This window comes from Protopterus annectens, chromosome 9.part0, assembly GCF_019279795.1.
Source record: "Protopterus annectens isolate FY-2018-M chromosome 9.part0, PAN1.0, whole genome shotgun sequence".
NCBI lineage: Eukaryota > Metazoa > Chordata > Ceratodontiformes > Protopteridae > Protopterus > Protopterus annectens.
This window is the reverse complement of record NC_056743.1, coordinates 1598165230-1598186870: the sequence shown is the minus strand read 5'-3', so window position 1 is coordinate 1598186870 and position 21641 is coordinate 1598165230. Positions and strand designations below refer to the sequence as shown.

General features: G+C 40.0%; 1 protein-coding gene across 1 annotated transcript in view; it reads left to right on the top strand.

Moving 5' to 3' along the window:
* LOC122810726 (potassium channel subfamily T member 1-like) overlaps positions 1–21641 on the top strand; it is a 421082-nt gene that overhangs the window by 381176 nt on the left and 18265 nt on the right. Inside the window, exons 8-9 of the mRNA XM_044082290.1 lie at positions 165–299; positions 15843–15954. Coding sequence (XP_043938225.1) covers positions 165–299; positions 15843–15954 — 247 coding nt within the window. The remainder of the gene's footprint in view (positions 1–164; positions 300–15842; positions 15955–21641) is intronic.

Sequence of the window (21641 nt, the reverse complement as noted above, 5' to 3'; positions counted from 1 at the left end):
TGCATAGATAATATCATGTCTCACTCACTTACTTGGTGTAACATTCATCTTTGAACAGGAATATTTTGTGCTGTCAGAAAAGGTGAAATTACATATAATAACATTACAGTGAATTAATTCTCATGTCCTGTTTCCTCGTTTATCCCACACCCCTTCCCTTACAGTCTCGATGATCTGCTGCGATGTGGGGTGACATTTGCCACCAACATGGTGGTAGTAGACAAGGAAAGTTCCATGATTGCCGAAGAAGATTATATGGCAGATGCAAAAACCATCGTCAATGTTCAGACTCTCTTCAGGTAAGGGGAAGTCACACTGCCACTAATTTTGTACTAACATGAATATATCATAATTTTCCTTAAACTAAGCAAGTGCAGCTCTTTAACTTTTGCCAGTTAAACTGAGTACATTACCACATCCAGGAGGATCGGTGAACTAGCTCTGATAGCTAAATAGAACATCTGACACCTGGGACAAGTACCTGTTGAATTAGAGTAACAAAAACATAACATGTAAAGAGCTGTAGGAATGCGAGACGAAAAGAGGCTGTGAAAAAAAAAATTTTTACAAAATATAATTACTTTTCAAATTTGTTTTTTAAGTGGGACAGGTTTATTTCTCGTTGATCTAGCATTTTTACCCAAGTTGCTGTAATTCATATTAGAAACATTTGACCTGGCACACTTTTTTCTGATTCGTTGGATCCTATAGGCCTGACCAGATGATTTGATGACTAGAAGCCATATTGTGAGCCATATGACGCAGACAAGTCTTGCAAAAAAAGTACCAGGCCCCTTAATGTCATGTGCAGGTTTCACTGTACAGGCAAACTTCTATGAGAAATAGCTCTTGAGCTAAAACAAAAGTACTACAGCAATGATCGATACAGTTTTCTGTCTACAACAAGCCATTAGCTTTCTACAGCAAGGGTACCAGTGTAACAACTGCATTGTTTCTACCTACAAAGAGCTGATTACTTTCTGCATATACTTTCATTAAAAACTCTCAACAGGGTTTATATCCTTGTCTCTCTTTCAGAAGACACTTTGGAAATATTAGGCTTTAGCAAAATAATTTCTTGATTTCTTGTGTAATGATTATGCTTATTGAGTGAACAATGCATGCTGGAAAATCTGGGAAAAGAGTTACTTTGTTGAGTATGGTTAACCTGCTGCCAAATACCTCCCAACTGTCTAGATTTTTGCATCATATTTTTGGTCTGCTCCTCGTAAAATGTTGGTTTTCTGGCAAATCATTGAGGATTGAAGTCAGAAAATAATGACAGACATTTGAATTTCAGACTTTACACCCTTAAGAAAATTCATGGTGATGCAAAACCGGTTATTCTATCAAATTTCCAAGTTTATAAGAGCAGTAAACTGACCCTATTTTTGAGCCTTTGCCCCATATTATTTATGGCTTTGTGCAGTTTATTTATGGCAACTCAGCTTATTTTCCCTTTTTAAGGTTCAGTGTATAAACTTTCTCCTCAATTGGAAAATGTCATCTATGACGTAAGGTTAGGATAATTATTATGACATGATACAGCTATTCTGTAAATTATATCAGCAGCAGGGCTCCATTTATTTTGGGCAGATGCATTCCTTCATTTAGTGGAGATAGATGGCTAAAGTCAAGTCTAGGTACCTAAAAAAATCTGGCAAGATTGGAGTGAAGATTACATTTTTATGAGTGACATAGTTATCTTCTGAATATGAAATGTTCTTCTTACAGTGTTGTTATAGGTCCTTGGAAATTGGCATAAAATAATCCATAAGTTTTAAATTATAGGGAGCATAAAAACACTGGGAAGGGTATGAGTGCTTGAAATCTGAAATGAAAAAAATTCTTGTTATGAACTGCTGTTTTTCCCTTCAGGCATTTTTGACTGAAGTGTTTGAATACCAATGATGACATAAATTGAAGAAGGCTTGGGACTAATGAATTCATTTGCGGGTCGAAGGTAGCCCTTATTTTTAGATCCTTTGATAACATGCACTGCATCATTACCTCGGTGATCCATTCTGTCACTGTCTCAGTAAAACAGCACTTCCTGAAGTTTAACTTCAGGGGTCCCCTTTTCCAGCTGACACTCTTGTGCCCTTCTCTGTTTCTTGTATTCTTTCTCTTGAGTTTCATCCCTCCCACATACGTCCAACACCCCCTTGTATGTTCTTGTAATGTCACACATTCAAAACATGCCAAACTTTCTAAGATTCTTCTTTTGTAACTCGATCCTTTCACTTCTTGTTTATCATCTTGGTAACACAGCATTGCATGCTTTCCACCAATCCAATTTACCTACCTCTAGATGGCACCCACAATGGTGCATAATGCTCCAGATGAAGCATTACATTTGTCTTCAGCTATGAAACTATAAATTAAGCATCTCTTTTACCTACTTCCCAGCCTATGCACCCTGGCATTCTAGCAACATTCACCAGTCCCCTTTCACACTGCATAAGATGATTCAGATTAAGGGCATAGGTTACTAGGTGTGTACTGGACTAACAACCTCTAGGGCCTTTTAAAGCCTAGCCATGTATCCCAAATCTCTGACAAGTTCTGGTACCCTTGATAAGTGTAAACTGGGGCTTGGAAATAAATATTTACAAGCAGGATATCAGGAGATCCGATGTTTACAGGCTGCCTGTGTCCATTACAGCATTACAGACACTGGTGCAAAAAGAGGGATGAATTTCCATTTTACAGTTGAATTGGGTAAGGGAGAAACTCTGCTTAACATAGATGGGGAGCCTGTTCCAAAGAAAGGGTAGTCTCTGGGATACATACCTGTCTCTCCAATAGGTCCTATTTATAGCACAAGATAGTTTAAGTTTTTAGAATGTGTAATTCTGCTCCAGTTTTTTTTTCTGTATATGCAAGAAGTCCATCAGGATGGGGTCTGACAATGCCTTATATGCCAGGCATAGATTTCCCCTCAACAGCCTGTATAAGACAGAATACAGGGATAGGATTTTCAGACAAACTGATTATGGCATCTTACTTATGCCCTGTATCCTTTGGTGAGGAATCTCTGTGGACATTCCAATTGTTGGATATGCCTGGTTAGGTACATACCAAAGGGGGCATTGTACTCAGTGATAGGTCTGATGAATGCTGAATACAATGGAACAATGACCTCCTTGGACCTAGATACCATACCAATGTTTATAAGTTATACAACATAGAATGATTTCCTCACTACTGTAGACAAATGATGGTGAAAGGCTAGATTACCGTCTATGTGTGTCCCCAAGTCCTTGACTACTGGGTCAGCTTTAAGGGATGTGTTGTCAATATGATAGTTACCAGGGGTGGATGACTTCCCAAAGGATACTATTATGCATTTCCTGGCTTTTAGTTTTAGTCCATGGCTCTGACACAAGTTATTTGTCTGTTTCAGTCCTTTCTGGACAACATTTTTGTTGATGGCGGATTCTATGACAGCTCCTGATTTGCAATCGTCTGTAAATTTGGTCAGCCAGAGGTGCTTGACATTGGCATTAATTTCAGAGAAGTAAATACCATATAGGAGCAGTCCTAGGACTGATCACTGAGGGACTCTGCCTGTGACTGTCCTTTTTGTACAGGTGGACTCCCAATTCTAATTTCCTGGGGCCTGTCTGTGAGCCAGCTGATTATCCACAGGGTGACTTAAGAGTTTATGCCTAACCACTTGAGTTTATCAACAATGCCTAAGTGTAGTATTGTCCTTGGTCAGTTCAAGGTAGGCAGTGTGAACCACTCTTCCCACATACATTGCTTTGGTGACCTTATTAAAGAGGTCACCAGGTTAAGTAGGCATGAGCTGCCCTTGATGAAACCAGATTGGGTTGGATCCAGTGTTTGGAGGATTCCTATGTCATTACTGACCATTTCCATGATAATTCTTTCTGCGGCTTTGCATGTGAGACAAATGAGAATTATGTTTCTGTAGTTTCCAGAGTCTGTAGATGGCCCACCTTTGTGCAGAGGGGTGACTGTTGGTATTCTCCATTCATTCCAAAGACATGCATCTGGAGCATTTCTCCCCGGGCCTCCACTGAAAACAGGCTCTGTTGAACCTAGTCGAACTATCTCAGTCAACAAATGTTAAATAAATAAATAATAAATAAATAAATTAGCTTATTTGGAGCTACAGTTAAACAGCAATTCCAGAGATCCTGATAGGTCATGTTATGTGTGTTTAGAAGGCTTGTTGGGATATTGTCTAGGCCCATTGATGCAGTGTTCTTGACCTTAGAGAGAGCATTGAGGACCTGTTCCCTAGTGATAGTAGGAGGAGTTATATTTGAAGGTATTTCCTGAGGGGAGCTTGAGAGGGATAAAGAGTTAAAGTTAGAGCTGAATTTGTCTGGCAGTAGGCTGCTATAACTTCTGGCTCAGTATAAGTGTCTCATAGGTCCATAGGTACATAGGTGTTTACTAGGATAATGACTGCAAGGGCCTTTGTATGCCAAACCATGCACCCCAAATCACTGACAAGTTCTGGTACCCATTATAAGTGCAAATAGATTCTTAGGAGGTGAAATATTTACAAGCAGGAGCCTGAGAGATGAACCATTTACAGACTCCCCATGTCCAGTCAAGACATAGGTGCCAAACTAGGGATGAATATCCTGTTTCCCATCCAATTGTCCAAGTTAGACTTGAATTGGGTTGGGGGGAAATCTGCTTCACATGGATGGCGAGCCTGCTCCAGAGAAGCAGTAGTCTCTGGGATACATACCTGTCTGTCTTGCAGGTCCTGTTTATATCACAAGCAAGGTTTATGTCTTTAAAATGGGTAATTCTGGTGCTGTTTGTCTTGCAGATTAACAATGAGCTCTGAACACAATTATATATTGCCTTTGAGGGTGCAGACATAGCTAAAAATGCCTTGTGATTGTCCTTGGCCTGGGAGGCCAAATGTTCCTCAAAATTGGCTTTGGTATATTTTACTTGTCCTCTGAGTTGTTTGTTTAGTTTGATGAGAGTGATTTTATCCTTCTGGGTGCTACTCCTTCTAATTTTTGCCATGATTTTCTTCCTTCTGTTATATAAGGTATTGATGTTGTAATTCCACCAGAGTGGGTTGTTTTTTGAGTTAGCTCTGTACTTCTTCCTGGTAGGTACTGCTGCCTCTGTGCAGCTATTAACATGTTTGTATAGGGTTTCTATAAAGAGGTCCATATAGGCAGCAGTGTTCTCAGGGTTTGTGGGGCCTTGAAATTTTGCCAAGTTATCAATTAATAGTAGGAAGTTAACCTTATAGTAGTTGCTGAACATTTCAGGGTAAGCTGGGACTCTGGATTTTATTTTTACTTCAAAGGAGACCATTTTGCAATCTGACCTTACCAAAGGAGACATTACACTATCATCTGTTATCTCTCTACCTTTTACTCACATACCTACATAAATTCCAGCTCCACTACATTTGAAGCTGTTGTCATCTATATTTTATATACTATAGGATCATGGTATCTATCCATATTTCATTTGTGTTGCATTTAGCCCTGTCTTTTTACAGTGAATCCTCACTGTGAACTATCTTCCCATAATGCATGTTACCACATGTGTCTCTGGAAATAGCATCAAACCCCCTCACTACCAAATCCATGACTACAATATAAGTCTCTATAATCATTTACATTTACTTAATAGCAGGACATAGTAAACTATCTAGTTTCCCTTTTAAGTGCACATAATGTCCCCCCCCAACCTCACACTTTCTTCACATTTACCATGCTGTTTTGAACATTTCCATGGTTCCCCTCTCTACTGTCCATTATTGAAGTCCATTCCATTGGTCCATAACCCTTTTCTTGAAGAAGTATTTTTGAAGATCACTCCTTTCCCCTTTGTTCTTTCTTTTTAGTATGACACCTTTGCATGTTTTACCAGCATGGTCCTGTGCAATGTTATCATATACCTTCCCCCCTTCTCCCAACTCTTCTGCTGATCTGCGAGTCTTTTCCCTTTTTTACTACTTCCTCCACCAAACCTGCCCAGTGGCTCCATTACCTTTATGCTGTTGGCTCCTTTATTCCATCTAGGGTGAGAGCCAGGCTCCTTTGATATCCACAAATGTTCTAGACTTTTAGTCCTGATTAAGTTTTTTTCTGTACAAAAGTCAAAGAGGTAGACATTCATACTGTTCTGAAGTATCAAGCTGTCACTACAATACATGAAAAATGTTTCTCAATCATATAAATAGTTTTTGTACATAAAAATTATCAGATAAAATTAGCAAATGTTACAGATCATTGTACACTAATGAACTTTTGAAAAAAAATGACCACCCTATCCCAGACTTGTTTATGGAATCTTTAAATGTTATTTGTTAAAAATGTATTGTTATCCAAAAGATTTCTCAGGTCCTGTCCCAACACTTGAATATAAAGGCAGGTGCTTTTGACACCCTCTAGTGATGGCGGCGAGCTCCTCACAAGTTCAGGATCTTCCCTACCCAAACCTCTCAGCTGTTGCTGAATCCTCCAGATCTCATTGCCACCATTCAATCAACTGTTCAAAGGGAGTTTTCAGTGAATTAATGTTTTTAATCTTTGTAAAAGATTGGCTATATGCAGGAAGTGTAATTACAGCCAAGTGATTTTTTCTTAGTTTCCCTGTTAGGAATAGTCTCTTAATATCATTATATCATGCTTTTGCAGTCTCTTTCTCTTCCTTTTTTCTTAATTTGCTGTCTCTTCTCCCATTCCCTTTTCTACCCTGTCATGATGTGAGCAATTACCCCTATTTTCTGCCTGATACCTTTTCTTCTACTTTCTCAGGTAGGATTGCTGGTGATTGAGAGTAAACATTAGACATTCATTTGTATTTCAAATTGAAAGTCAGAGTAAAGGCATGAATAAACAAGGGAAGCCAAACTTTTTAACAAGTGTAAATTTTGTGGGTACAAAATGCTCCCATAAGATATCCATGAATTGATTGTGTTTGGTTTACTTAAGAGCATTACATCTCTCTAACAACTGCAGTATTGTAAGAATTTTAGTTCCTGAACCCTAATTGAGTAGAGAAACAAACTAGTAGTTAAGAACATTCTCCCTCCAGCCACAGCTCCATCTACTGAAAAAATAGGGAGGAGGATTGGAATGTAGTGGATCACCCTGTCTCGAGAGTCTTACCCCCCCTCTAAGGCACCTAGAGTATCTACCCCATCTCCCAGACAAAGAATGCCCCATGTGGTCACTCCAACCAAGCCATCCACTCCTTATTTACAGGAATCCTTAAGCACTGTGTAAGACACAATACCAAGATGGCAGCTTCTCATCTGAGAAAGAACTCTCCAGGCTGATTTCATCAAGACCCCACCTATGCTTCAGTTTGCTTGTAGAAATCCCTCAGTAGTCCTACACAAGTCAGCTGGTAGCACATAATATTGGCCTGTGTCAAGGCCCAATTTTCATCAAGTATCATCTCAACCCCTACAGTTTCCACTGCAGGCCATCAAGGTCCACCACCTTCCTATCTTGTCATTCCTCATCCAGGCCCAGTTTTAGCACCAGTAGCAGTTGAATCAACATCAATTTTACATCTGGTACCTCAGTGCTTATAGACCTCACCTCTCCCACACTGACTTCTTAATTGCCTGTGACATCGATGCAAAACCCTTTGACCTTGGTTATTACTAGGCCCTTGGTGACTGGCACCAGGTCTTCAATACTGGGGGGTTGGTGCTTTACCAACAGTTTTGATGTCAATTTTGGTGTCAGAGGATTCAGCATTTGATGACTCTGGACCAATGTTCCACAGCTTAGCTAGAGCTTCTAAAACCTCTGCATCAACAGTCTTGGCAAATTTGTTGATGTCTACACAGACTTCGATGACCCTGATGGTTTTGGACATGGGCATTTCAGTGGATTCCATCCAAACTCATACAGGACCAGAGGATTACGAGTCCTATTTTGGCAAGATCCACAGAACACTCTTCCCAAGTAAGTTCAGACAAAGACTTGCACCCCACCTCCCTAATGCAGAAAAATGTAAGAGGAACCACTTGGATGCCCCATTGGAATCTCCCACTCCAGATATGATCTGGATGAATAGAAGGTTCCCCAAAATCCACCCCCAGAGAATGCACCCTTCAGAAAAATGTTGGAGATAATGAAGCAGAAAGGATTATGGCCAGTTGACCCCAAACTCCCCTGAAGCACAGATATTACAGGAAGCCTATAATTCCTCTCCCCCAGCAACATGAGGTATGTCTCCTATAGACAAACTAGTGGATATGGTTTGTAGTAAAGTATGGAAGGAACCAGACATAGTTGAGCCCATTGCAAGAAAGCCTGCTAGATTCCTTCATACTACCAAAGAGAGGACTGAGTGGAGCAAGGGGCCTCTTGTTGACTCAACAGTGGGGCTGCAACCACTAAGAAGGAGACTGCACAAAAAACATCAGAAAATCAAAAATACCTACCAACCAGGGAAGTCCTCTGTTTGAGACACAGGTGGCTATAATAATATGATGGATGGATCAGCAAGGGCAGCAGGATCGGGTCTAACTATGCCAAGGCAGGCCTGGATATCCCTTACAGATTTCCTGGACCATTACAATGCAGGCTTCAAAAATGCCCCCTTCAATGGTAATACACTGTTTTGGCATCAAGTTAAGGAGAGGTTGTCCATTTGAAGTAAGAGGGCAAAATGCTCACTGATGTGGGAATTAAGTTTGCTACGCTATAAGGACTTTTCATCATAACCAAAAAGAGGTGAGAACATTTTAGTTTTGAAAACCCCTTCAGCCCTAGCATTGGCAGCAACAACAGAGAGGTTCTTGGGGCAGAGGGGAGTTTCAGTCTGAATACCACTCCAGAGGAAGAGTTGCCCCAATAAGCAGAGAGGTGGGGGATCCTTTCAGGGATTCTAATCCTACAATCCCCGAAGGTTTCCCCAACTGTTTTCCTCTGGAAAAAGTTGGGGATGACTCTGTTAACACTGCAGTGTATATGACCATTATGCTGTATTTGTGGGATAGACTGATCATATACAGAAGTTACTTCATTCCCTTTTTTACAATATCCCCAACTCAGACTTCCAACTCCCATCAGTGCCACCCAGACAAAAGGAAGCAGTGGTCCAGAACAGCCTCAGCAAGAGAACAATCCCAAGAGTCCCACAAGACTAGACAGTGTCTGGATTTTACACCAGATTTTTTTTAGTGCCCAGACAGACCAAAGACCTCAGGCTGATACTCGATCTAAGTCAGCTTAGCCATTTTTTAAAGGAGTCCTTCCAGATAACCATGAGTCAGTCCATACTGCCATGCCTTCAGGCAGGAGAGTGCTTGTGCTGTTTAGATCTTTAAGATGCTTACCTACACATAAAGATAGACAAGGCCTCAAGAAGTTTTCTTCACTTTCAGGTCAGGACCAGTCATCAGTTTCATGCACTAACATTAGGTCTCACCAGAGCTCCAACCACAGCTCACATGTGGCTTCTATGGGTATGTATCTTCCTGTACTTAGACCATTGGCTTCTAGCAGCCATGTCTGTGTGTCAAGTTATTCTATCAAGATGGTACTTGCTCTGAATCTGTCTTTCTTTGAAGATCATGGTAAATGTAACCAAGTGTCCCAACTGGAACCTTTGCAAGATCTGATTTGTATGCTTTGCAGGCTGGTCACACAGAGGTAACTGGAAAACTTACCATGGAACTGAACTACCCCAACAAAATCAGCTATCAGCAACCCTAGTCCTGAAGGTGTTCTGACTAAATGGTCACCTCAATGTAATTGGTTCTCCATGCCAGACTGAATTTGAGAATTTTGCAATGAATGTTTGGGGCACAGTTTGATCAGTCCTGTCAACCAGAGTCACTGTATCAGGTTATCATAGATTGGAAGACTGAGATGAAACTGATGGACAGATCCATGGAATCTATAACTAGGATCACCATTCATCAAACCAATACCAATTGCAACTGTAACCATGTTCGCATATACCCTCGGGTGGGGGACCACTTCTTAGACAAGATGGTACAAGGTTTATGGACCACGGAGGAGACCTCTCTGCACACCTGGGATGACAGCAGTCCTCCTATTATTACAAGCATTCCACACCAAGCTCTCTCAGAATGCAATTTCCATGCAATCAGATGACATGGTATGTAAACAAGAAAGAGGGATCCCAATCTTATCCACCACATAGGCAAACAATAAGATTATGGAAATGGGTGAAAACCTCACAATACTGTCTAATAGCAGTGCACATACCCTAGTCTACCAATGCAATTGTGATCAAACTGAGCAGGTAGATACTGCTATCCCACAAATAGTCTCTCAGCAGTAGAATAGCTCACAACATATTCAAGAAACGAAGGAGACATTGCTGTTCTCTTTTTGTTTCACCATTTAACAACAAATGCTCTTACTACTTCAGCATATTTCCCCAAGAAGGAAAGACTACCAGAGATGCCTTCTCCCACAACTGAGTCCTGGATCTCCTCTACACCATGTAAATATTCCTAAGTATTTCATTTCTCCACTGTTTTTAAGCATTGATTAGTAATGTTGTATGTTCTGTGTGGTAATAGCTAAGAATAAAAACATGTTTTTAATTGAAAAACATGTTTTTATGTAACATTCGAAACATTCTACCCAATAACTGCACAATAAGATATTCCACTGGTCACATTTTAATTCACTTCCTCAGAAATACCTCACCATATTAATAAGCCTTGTGACTTTAGGTACTTATCAAGCTCCCAGACAAAGATTAAACTCTGTTCCATGCATACCCCACTGTATATTGTTTTTATGTCTCCAGACAGCTGTTCAGAGTCCATTATAATATGTAGACTGAAGGCCTCACTGCGACATCCCAGTGACCAGTATCAATATCATCGAAGCTACCAGCAGTACTTCCATTACTTCTTTATTTATTTTATACTAGTTATTTTCCTTACATTATAGGGATAGGCAGACAGAACCAGAAAAGGTCCCTTTTCAGCAGTGGAGAATGGAGAAAAAAATACATCGAATATTGAGATACAGATGATATGCAAGTATTGTATAAAACATTAGTAACACATACGAAGGTACAGAAACATTAATAACACATTAGTGAAATGACAGTAGTAATTTTCTGATATCAGTCATTTAACATACATTGAGCATATCAGTCTATCAAGAAATGTTCATCTAGTTCACTTTTTTGTGATTGCTTTCACTGTATGTGGGATTATTTAGAATGTATAACTCTTAGTGTTTAGGAATTATGTAATATGAGAACAGTACAAATGAACATATTAATGGAAGGATAGTTTAGAAAAAGAAAGGTAATACCAAGCATCATAAAGAAGGGAAATGGGTTATCTTAGAAAAGAATCCATGTCAGAGGTAGGTGAGAAAGATTTTATCAGTCTTAGGAGAGTTGTCAAGGATTCCTTTTTATATTAATTGAGTATTTAGTTCTGATTTTAGACGACAGAGTTCCATAGTTTAGATACATAAACACAGTACAGGCAGTGTCTATAGTGATTATAGGTTCATAGATGTATACTAGGCTAATGGCCCTGGAGCCTTTACAAGCCTAGCCCATAGGATTACCCTGGCATTGTGCCACTCGACCTTAGTTCCCAGTGCCTCTGTCAAGTAGAGCCACATGAGTGATCCCCGGGGTGAATTTTCTGTTATCCATCCACTCAACAAGATTTCTCTTGAAGAGGGCCACTGAGGTGCTCTGCTTGACATGTATGGGAAGTCTATTCCAGAGCATGGGCAGTCTCTGGGTTATGAACCTGTCCCTCCAGTTTGTTCTGTTGATTGTGGTAATGAGGTTGAGGTCTCTGGAGCGTGTGGTGTGGAGGGATTGGGATTTCTTTAGATGTAGCATTTCTAACAGAGCTGGGTCAGACATGTCTTTGTAAGTAGGCGATATGAGACAGAGAATAGCTGGAGTCTTTTGAGTCTGTCCATGTAGGACATGTGTTTAATGCCTAGGATCCTCTTTGTGAGGTACTTCTGTGGCCTTTCCAGCTGTTGCAGGTGTCTAGTGAGGTACATGCCAAATAGGGCATTATACTCTATGATTGGTCTAAAGAGGGAAGAGTAGAGAGAGATGATGACCTCTTTCTTCCTGGATGCAAAACCCTTGGTAATGAGATGTGCCACATAGAAGGACTTTCTGACCACAGTGGCAATGTGGTGGTCGAAGGAGAGGTTGCTATCAACCTACATCCCCAGATCTCTTATAATGTCTATAGTGTTCAGTGGGCTCCCATCGATGAGGTAATTAGTGGGAACTGAGTTTTTACCAAAGGGGATGATGGTACATTTTTTTGGCTTTAAGCTTAAGGCCATGGTTTCGACACCAGTCATTTGTCTCAGTAAGGCCTTTCTGTAGGATGTCTGCATCAATTGGAGAGTTAATAATGACTCCCAGATTGCAGTCATCTGTGAACTTGGTCACCCAGAGTCCCTTTCTGTTGCCTGGTCTTCTGAGAAATAGATGACGAACAGGAGAGGACCTAGGACTGATCCCTGTGGGACTCCATTCGTAACTGGTCTGCAGTCTGACTTGGAGTCTGCTACTTTCACACTGTGTGTTCTATCTGTAAGCCAATTTGCAACCCACCTAGCGATATAGGGGTTGATGCCTAGTTTGGTGTGTTTATCAGTAATTCCCGAGTGAAGAATGGTATCAAAGGCTTTGGCCAGATCGAGGTAGGCTGTATGCACTGCCTTATCTTCATCCACAGCCCTGGTGACTGACGCAAAGAAGTCAACCAGGTTGAGCAGGCATGATCTCCCTTTCACAAAGCCAAATTGCATGGGGTCTAGAGTTTGGAGATTTCCTATATCTTTATTAATTAAGTCCATGATGATGCGCTCCATAGCTTTACATATCAGACTCATCAGGCTAATGGGGCAATAATTCCCAGGGTCTGTAGTTGCTCCTCCTTTATGGAGAGGGATGACTGTAGCAGTGTGCCATTTGGTAGGGACAAAGCCTGAGTTGAGGCTGTGACTGAACAGGGCACACAAATGTGGAGCCAGTTCACTTTGTAGTTCATGTAGAACACAGCTAGGGATATTATTGGGTCCCATGGAAGGTGTATTCTTGGCCTCGGACAATGCAGCTTTAACCTGTGCTGCAGTAATGCTGGGTGCCTGGCATTCTTCCGGTATTGTGATTGGTCCTTTGGGGGGGTGAAGTTGGCACTGAATCTGTCAGCCAGTATGTTGGTAATGTCTGTTGGCTCAGTATAGGAGGTACCATTGTGCAGTAACTCAGAGCAAATCTGGGTATTGCCATGGAAGTTCTTGATATAACTGTAGAAGGCTTTGTGATTGTTTTAAGTGCATACTGCAATTCTGCCTTCATAGCTGGCTTTGGAAGATTTGATGAGAGATCTCAACTTTTTGTTGAGGCTAATAAGGGAGTTTTTCCAGTCTTGGGACTTTCCCTTTTTCTGCAACAGTTTCTCCCTTCTGTTGTAGAGTTTATTAATGGCAGAGGACTACCAGATTGGCTTCCTTTTTTTGGACGAGAGGCTCTTGGTTCTGTTGGGTATGGCTAGTTCTGTGCATTTATGTACATGTTCGTGCAGTACATTGGTGTATGATTCGGCAGTCATGGAGCTATTTTCCATTGGCATGGGTGTTGTGAAGTTAGCCACCTCTGTTTTAGGAGCCCAAAGTCAGCTTTGGAGAAGTTTTTCAAGGTGGGTACCTTTGAGGGGGGAGGGGGAGTGAGATGTGGATTTCTATGGTGATTAGTTTATGGTCGGATCTGACCTGGGAGGGATTGACATATGGTGTAGAGCAACAGTCGCCCATGTTTGTAATAACCAGGTCAAGGATGTTGCTTCCTCTAGTGGGGGTCAGAATGAGCTGGTCCAGGGCACTGGAATTGATGAATTCCAGGAAATGTTGGGCTTGTGTATTGGCACTTGAGTAGTTTTCCTAGTTGATGGAGGGGTAGTCGAAGTCTCCTAGTATGAGAGCATTGGGTTGGACCTTGATAGATTCCAAGGTGCTTAGGAACATAGAGTGAGAGTTTAGGGACATGGTTGGAGACCTATAGCAGGCTATGATCTGGATCACTATCTTACCCAATGTTAGTTGTACCTGAAGTATCTCAGATGCATTATGCTGGGCTACTAGTCTGGAGGTGTGCATCCATCCATCCTCAACACCTTTTCCCATTTTGCACATGGGGTTGGGGTGTCACTTCAGCAATGACAATCATCTCGAGCCAAGGTTTACATCACCAGGTGGCTAGCCCTGCCACGGGGAGGTGTGCATATCCTTTATGAATATGGAGACACCACCGCCTTTGGAACTTCAGTCCATGTTTCAGGGCCGAAAGGTGCGGAATGAGTTATAGCCTGTTAGCACAGGGGTGCTTTCTGCCGTTTCAAACCAGGTCTTCATTACAGCACAAATGTCAATGTTCTCCATTTTGAGGAGTGCTTCGAGTGAGTGCATCTTGAGATTTAGACTTCTAGCATTGAGCAGCATGACCCTCAGACTGCATTTATTTATAGCTGTTAGAGTGGTAATTTGGTCTTTGGAATAACACCTACGAAAGGCACTATAGGGGTGTTAAGAGCCTGAGCCAGTACCCGGAAACCCAGGGGTGACAGATGCAGGCCATTTCTGGCAAAGCATCGAGGTCTGTCAATCATGTCATCCCAAGCAGACAGATATTGGATCCCTTTAGAATGACACCAGAAACTTAGCCAGTTGTTGAAGTCAATTATTTTTTGTTTGTACTGTTGTATCATTCTGGGTGATGGAAGGATACTGCTCAGGGCTAGGGTCATACCTGCCTGGGCCACATAATACAAGAGCTCCACCATGTCTCTTTTCATGTAGTTCATGGGAGGTGCATCTCAGGTTATGTGATTTGACTATGGATAAATGGTATTGTTGTAGGGATCTCAATCATCTAGAAGGTTTATATCTTTGGAATGGGTCTTGTGCTTTGGGTTATCTGTTTGGTTTGTGTATTATATTGTGAATAAGCTTGAGCTGAATGAAAATTATGATATTTTGAAGGTCCAGTCACTTATACTGTATGACAGCTGAACAGTCAAATGTGCTTACAGTGTATACTCGTTCCTTGAACTATACTGACTGACTGATAGAAGGGAAGAGACAGTACAGGCAAGTATGCACCAAGGTTGCTAATACTGTACCTGGAATATTGGTCAGCGATATACTTTGCTAGCCAGAGATACCAGTCCTGCATCTTTCACAAGTACTAAATTCACATAAAGGAAAACAAAAGTTCAGCACATCCTTCTCTAGAAGGCAAATTAGGACTTTATTTTTCTGCTTTACCTTTTTTCCTAATCAATATTGTTGGTGCAGAGATCCTGGTCAGTGTGCTTTGTGTAAGTGCTGTCCTAGAAAGAATTGTCCACAGAGAATAAAAGTTTCATCTAAAAAGATCACAAAACATGAAATTAAAGAAGTAGATTCAGTACCATTAAAGTACTGAGAGAATAACAAAAAAATATTGAATTTTGCAGTGGATTTAATTAAGTTTCACCCGTCTTGTGACTTTGTCTCTTTCTAAAGCTGTTCATCCCACTTCTTTAAAAAGTCCCTGGTGCAACCAGCTGAGGTTATTAAAGGAACAATATTAATATATATGTTTTAAACTTCTCATTCAGTTGTCCCACTAATGTACCTTGCAGGTTTCCTAAAGTATGATAGCAAAGCTTGTTTCCAGGTGGCTTTCCACCAGACTTACTAAGTCACTTGTTACTGTATTTCTGTTACCATATGCAAACTCTGTCTGATGTCGTAGCTCTTCTCTATTACTTTCCATTTCATGTTACATTAGTAAGTAGAATTATACTTAGTATCTCTTTTTTTCCTATACAGGTTGTTCCCAAGTCTGAACATCATCACAGAACTTGCACACCCAGCTAATATGAGGTTTATGCAGTTCAAAGCCAAGGATCACTATTCGTTAGCATTGTCAAAGCTGGAAAAGGTAGACATTTTGTTCTTTTTTATTTATTTTATTCTTGAAGGATTATGTAAAATGCAAATTCTATAACACGAGCAATTCCTCTTTATGAGTGTGTAATTTCCCTTACTGGCCAAATTAACTCATGCAACTCATGTTTTCTGATATACTTAAAAGTATGGTGCATTCTGACACTGTACCATGTTAGTTGTGTTTGTAGAAAATATATGACAACTGGCTGACAAAAGAGCTTGTAAGTGTTAGATTTGCTATCACCCAGAGGCCCATAGGTTCATAGGAGTTTGCGTCCCAAATCTTTGACAAGTTCTGGTACCCTTGATAAGTGCAAGCAGGTGTTTGAGAGATGAAACATTTACAGGCTGCCTGTGTCCATTAGTGACATAGGTGCCAAACCAGGAATACATTTCCTGTTCCCTCTCCAGTTATCTAAGTTACGTTTGAATTGATTTAGGGAGAACTCTGCTTCACATGGATGGGGAGCCTGTTCCAGAGGAGGTATAATTTCTGTGATACATACCTGTCTGTCCAGCAGGTCCTATTTATATCACAGACAAGGTTTAGGTCTTTAGAACGGGCATAAACAGGATCAACAAAGCAGATAGTGGCAAAATAAAGTGAAAGAAAAGCAAGTCTGTCTTGAGGATACAGTACTCTCATAATTCCCCGTCCCCACCCGACATGGAGGGAAACTTCACTCTTGCCCCCACACTTACTTATTCTAACGCCAAAGTAACTGCTGATTTGGGAACTTTAAATCCCCATCTACAGCAGTCTCTGCTGCAAAATGCCATCTTTAACATGAAAAAGAACATTTTCTGTCTTGCAGGCATTCACTAAACTGTACATCTTTGAAATGGTCTTGACAGTATAGAAGCATAACTGTTTGTGCATATTAAACACCTGCTTAGAAAATGATCAAACATTATGTGTGCAAGCATGACACATTGAAACACTCAGTTAACAAGAATGTCTGGTCAAGACCAAAGCTTTGATAGCATAGATGTATATATATATATATATATATATATATATATATATATATATATATATATATATATATATATATATATATATATATATATATATATAATCCCTGTATGACAGGACATATTCCTTATTTGAAGCATCAACATAACCAAGTGTCTTTTCTTTCTTCCCTTCCTTTTTTCGTTCTCTTTCTTATATTTTTCTGAATGTTTTTTTTTTTTTTTTTGCCAGCAAGTGTCTGCTTCCTTTTTATATCTACTAATGCTGTCTCTCACTATATGCCAAACAGATGTGACACCAGACAATATTAACTGTTACCTGTACAGCAACACTCTCCATGGAAACTGCCATATGAAGTTCTTCTTCCATCAGTGCCCGCTGGCATTGCTATTGGCAAGTAGTAAGAGTTGTGGTTAGTCTACAGATCATGAGGCATATTCTTGGTCTTGCTTGTATGTATACACACTTGAGCTGTCTTACACCAGCCCAATGCCTTGCCTTAAGTTGTCAGCACTTTGCAGCATAATTCTAATGAAGTACAAACAGAAATATGTTCATTTAAACTGTATTTATTACCTTTCAGTCAGTAAACACTTCAAATCCCAGCTAGTGCAGGTAAGTAAAACATGATTAGTCATTACATTTCAGGAAATAATTAGAACTGTAGGGGAGTATTATTTGTGGACAGATATGAGCACAAGTCTGCTATTTGGTATCTAATGTGCAAGATTCTTCCAACAAGAACATTTATCACTTTAGGATTCATCTTGCAATCACATAACACACTATGATTTGGTGTAATTCAATTTTTAATGTCTTTCGTTTATATCTTTTTATGTATTGATTCATTGACGAGACACATTCATCTGGAGGTACATACCTTTTTTCAGAGGAGATACTAGGTGTCATTTATAACTAAGAAAAATGTGGCCATGGCAGTGCAAAAACTTCCATTGCATGTCTCTAGGGGGTGCTAGAGAGCTCTTTCAGTGAGTTGTAAAGAGTTTCAGTGGGATTGGATGCAAATTTGTACCAAACAAGGGGGAAGCTGCTGGAAGAGAAATAAGATGTAGTGTTAGAAATGAGAGGAGACGAGGACTGTCATCTCCATTCCTATAGTCAGCCCTTACATATAATGATGAAAATTGCAGGCAAAGGTGTGGCATGCTACAGCAGCTGGAAAGACAAGCTGTCCCATTTGATACAAGGCAGTGTGTTGCATCTGAAGTGGGTAATCCAGCTAATACTGAAGATAGCTAGTCCTCCCAAATTGAAAATGCTGTCACAGCTCACCAGAAGGATAAAACCAATGGCTCACTTAAATAAAACAGTATGGTTTACAGGATAAAAGTCAATACAGAGACTGTACAAAATGAACCTCTGTAACCTTGAACCTTATAAACCAAACTTTATATACTAAAAGACTAAATGAATAAGTAAAACTTCCAGAACTAAGTGCTTTTGTCCCTATTGTGATGGGACTTCATCAGAGTTACTGGAAGAAAAAATTCTCACAGCATTTAAAGGAAGATCCAACAATCAAAACTAACTGCCATATATAATTAAACTAATCACAAATAGCTGTTGCTTAGTGCTGATTAAAACCTGTTTTAACACAAATAACTTTTCCATAATAAGCATGTACATATATTGACAAACAGCAACAATACACTAGGAAAAATAAATATTATAGCAAATGTGTTTTAAAAATGTTTATATATACATACATATATACATATATATATATATATATATATATATATATATATATATACATACATATATACATATATATATATATATATATATATATATAAAATGGTTTACTATCAATATCCCGAAAATTAAAATAAAAATGGTACGAATAACTGAAGTGTTTTACCAAAACTACAACTAACCTAATGGCCCTATTGTTGAAAAACAGCTGTTAATGCCAAAAATGTGGACAATGACATTTTACGGCATTAACAACAATGCCACCCTTGCTGTAACTTCCTAATCCCTACACCTAACATCCTGTTTATGCAGGGGGCTGCGCCCCCCACACCCCCGAACTTAATATTCCAACTCCGAGATCGCACTACAGTGAGGAAAGGGATGTATTTCCCCAACCGCACTGTACCGTGATCCCTTTACATGAGTGAACATTATATTTGCGAATGCACAGCCCATTCGCAAATATGACGTTCGCTCATGTAACCTGCACGCGTATGAAGTATTCGAACATCTGTTGTTCAAATACTTCATAGCCGTGCAATTGCACAGTGACATTTCAATATTAAACCAGATGTAACCTATATTGTATTTGCCTTAATGTTTAAAGCACTTATGATAGATGCTGCTTCACTGAGTCCTCTCAGCTGACAAGCATTTAGTCTCAACTGTCATGACAAGTCTTTCAATTCCAATATAAAATATAATATAATATTCCAATACAGATTATAATAGTCCAATATAAATTTTATATGGTTTACTATTGAAATGTCAACATGCAATTGCACGGCTATGAAGTATTCAAACAACAGATTTTCAAATACTTCATATGTGTGCAGGTTACATGAGGGAATGTCATATTTGCGAATGGGCTGTGCATTCGCAAATATAACGTTCTCTCATGTAAAGGAATCGACACAGTGTGGTTAGGGAAATACATCCCTTTCCTCACTGTAGTGCAATCTCGGAGTTGGAATATTAAGTAAGGGGCGGGTGCAGCCCCCCACAGGGGAGTGCAGGGGGGCTTGCCCCCCTTGCATAAATGGGATGTTAGTTGTAAGGATTAGGAAGGTACAGCAAGGGTGGCATTGTTGTTAATGCCATAAAATGTCGTTGTCGGCATTTTCAGCATGAACTATTTCAACAATATGGCCATTAGGTTAGTTGAAGTTTTGGTAAAACACTTCGGTTATTCGTACCGTTTTTATTTTAATTTTTGAGATATTGATAGTAAACCGTTACATCTAATTTGCTTAATTTACTTTTGTTTTATTGTACCAAATTTTACATTATTTTCAGTATTTTACATTTTACATAGATAACCACAAGGAGTCAGCAGGACACTAAATACAGAGATAAATCCTCTGGTCTCTCTTGGCAGCCTAGGGTTTTTAAACCCATGATCTTCCCTGTCAGAAGCCTGTAGGATCTCTCCAACTGCCTGACGTGTCCAGTAAGATGCATCCAAATGGAGAGATTGCACTCAGTGATTGGCCTGACTAATGTGGAATATGGATGGCTAAGGATTTTTATGAATCTAGAGGAGCTAGCCTTTGTGATTAGTAAAGCCATACAGAATGTCATCCTAACCACCATTACAATATGATGATCAAAGGAAAATGAAATCTCTACCCATGTTCCAATTCGTATAACATCTTCATTTTGGAGTGGATTATATTCTATACTGTAAGCAGGGTGTAAGCTTTGTTTAGCAACAGCAACAATATTTCATTTTTTTCACATGTAGTTTTTAGTCTGCTTTCTGAGCACCAGCTATTAGCATATGTAAGTTCATGTTGTATTTTCTGCATATCACAAAGTGATTTGAGTATGACACCCATTTGGCAATCTACAAACTTGGTTAATAAGAGATCCCCATTTTTTATCTGGATGTCAGAGAAGTATATTCTAAATAGCAGAAGTCCTATTACAGACCCCTGAGGGATTCCACTGGTTACCTTCCTGCTCTCAAAAGATGTGCCTGTCACCCTTACTCTGTGAGTTATGTCCCTCAGCTAATTTTCTGTCCAGCTGATGTCATAGAGATTAATTTGACAGTACTTAGCTTGTTAATTATGTTAGCATGTGTTATGATCAGACACCTTGGTGATGTGTAGATGTGCTGTATGGACTGTGTGACTATTGTCCATGGCTTATATTACCTTCTGAAAATAATTTGCCAGATTCATGAGACTAGTTATATCCTTAACAAATCCAATCTGCCAGGGGCAAGTCTTTTATGCTGTCTTTGTTAAGGTCAGCTATGATGCATTCCATGGACTTAGGGACGAGACTTGTCAGGCTGGTGGGCCTGTCTTTTCCAAAGTCCATGGTGGGGCACCCTTGTGAAGTGGCATCACAACTGCCATGCACTATACTTCAGGGACAAAGCCAGTGGATAATTTCAGGCTGAATGGCTGTAGGACCATGTCCACCTGTGCATGTTTAGTGCTGTCCAGAAAAATGTCTGGTAACATTTCAGGTCCTAGGAAGGTTGTACTTCTGTTTGTTTTGGAAAGTACTTTTAGAATGTGTTCTTTAATGATGATAAGGGTTTTGAGATCCTTAGGGATATGTGGGTTTTGTATAGATGCCTCTGGGGCATCAGCTGCCATGCATCAATCTGGTATCCCTCAACTTTAAGCTAAGGAACAAAAAAGTGTCCATTTTTACCATCTGGTACTCCTCATCCCTGTCTTAAGGAACATCAGGTCCTGTATGGTTTACACCATACACAAAGTCACTGCCACAAAGCAAACTACAAACATAACTATACAGCTTCTGCGATCACAATACAACACCAAAACTACTAAAAAACTACTTACAGCAGGTGACACCATAAGGTCAAAGTACAACAAAACACCAGGAGAGAAGAGTCAACATAGGTCACCAACAGCACGTAGGTCAACAGCACACACAAGTCGCGAAGGTCACATTCCTCACGCTGGTGTGAGACAGGTACGTCTGACTCAGTCATGACTACCGAGAAG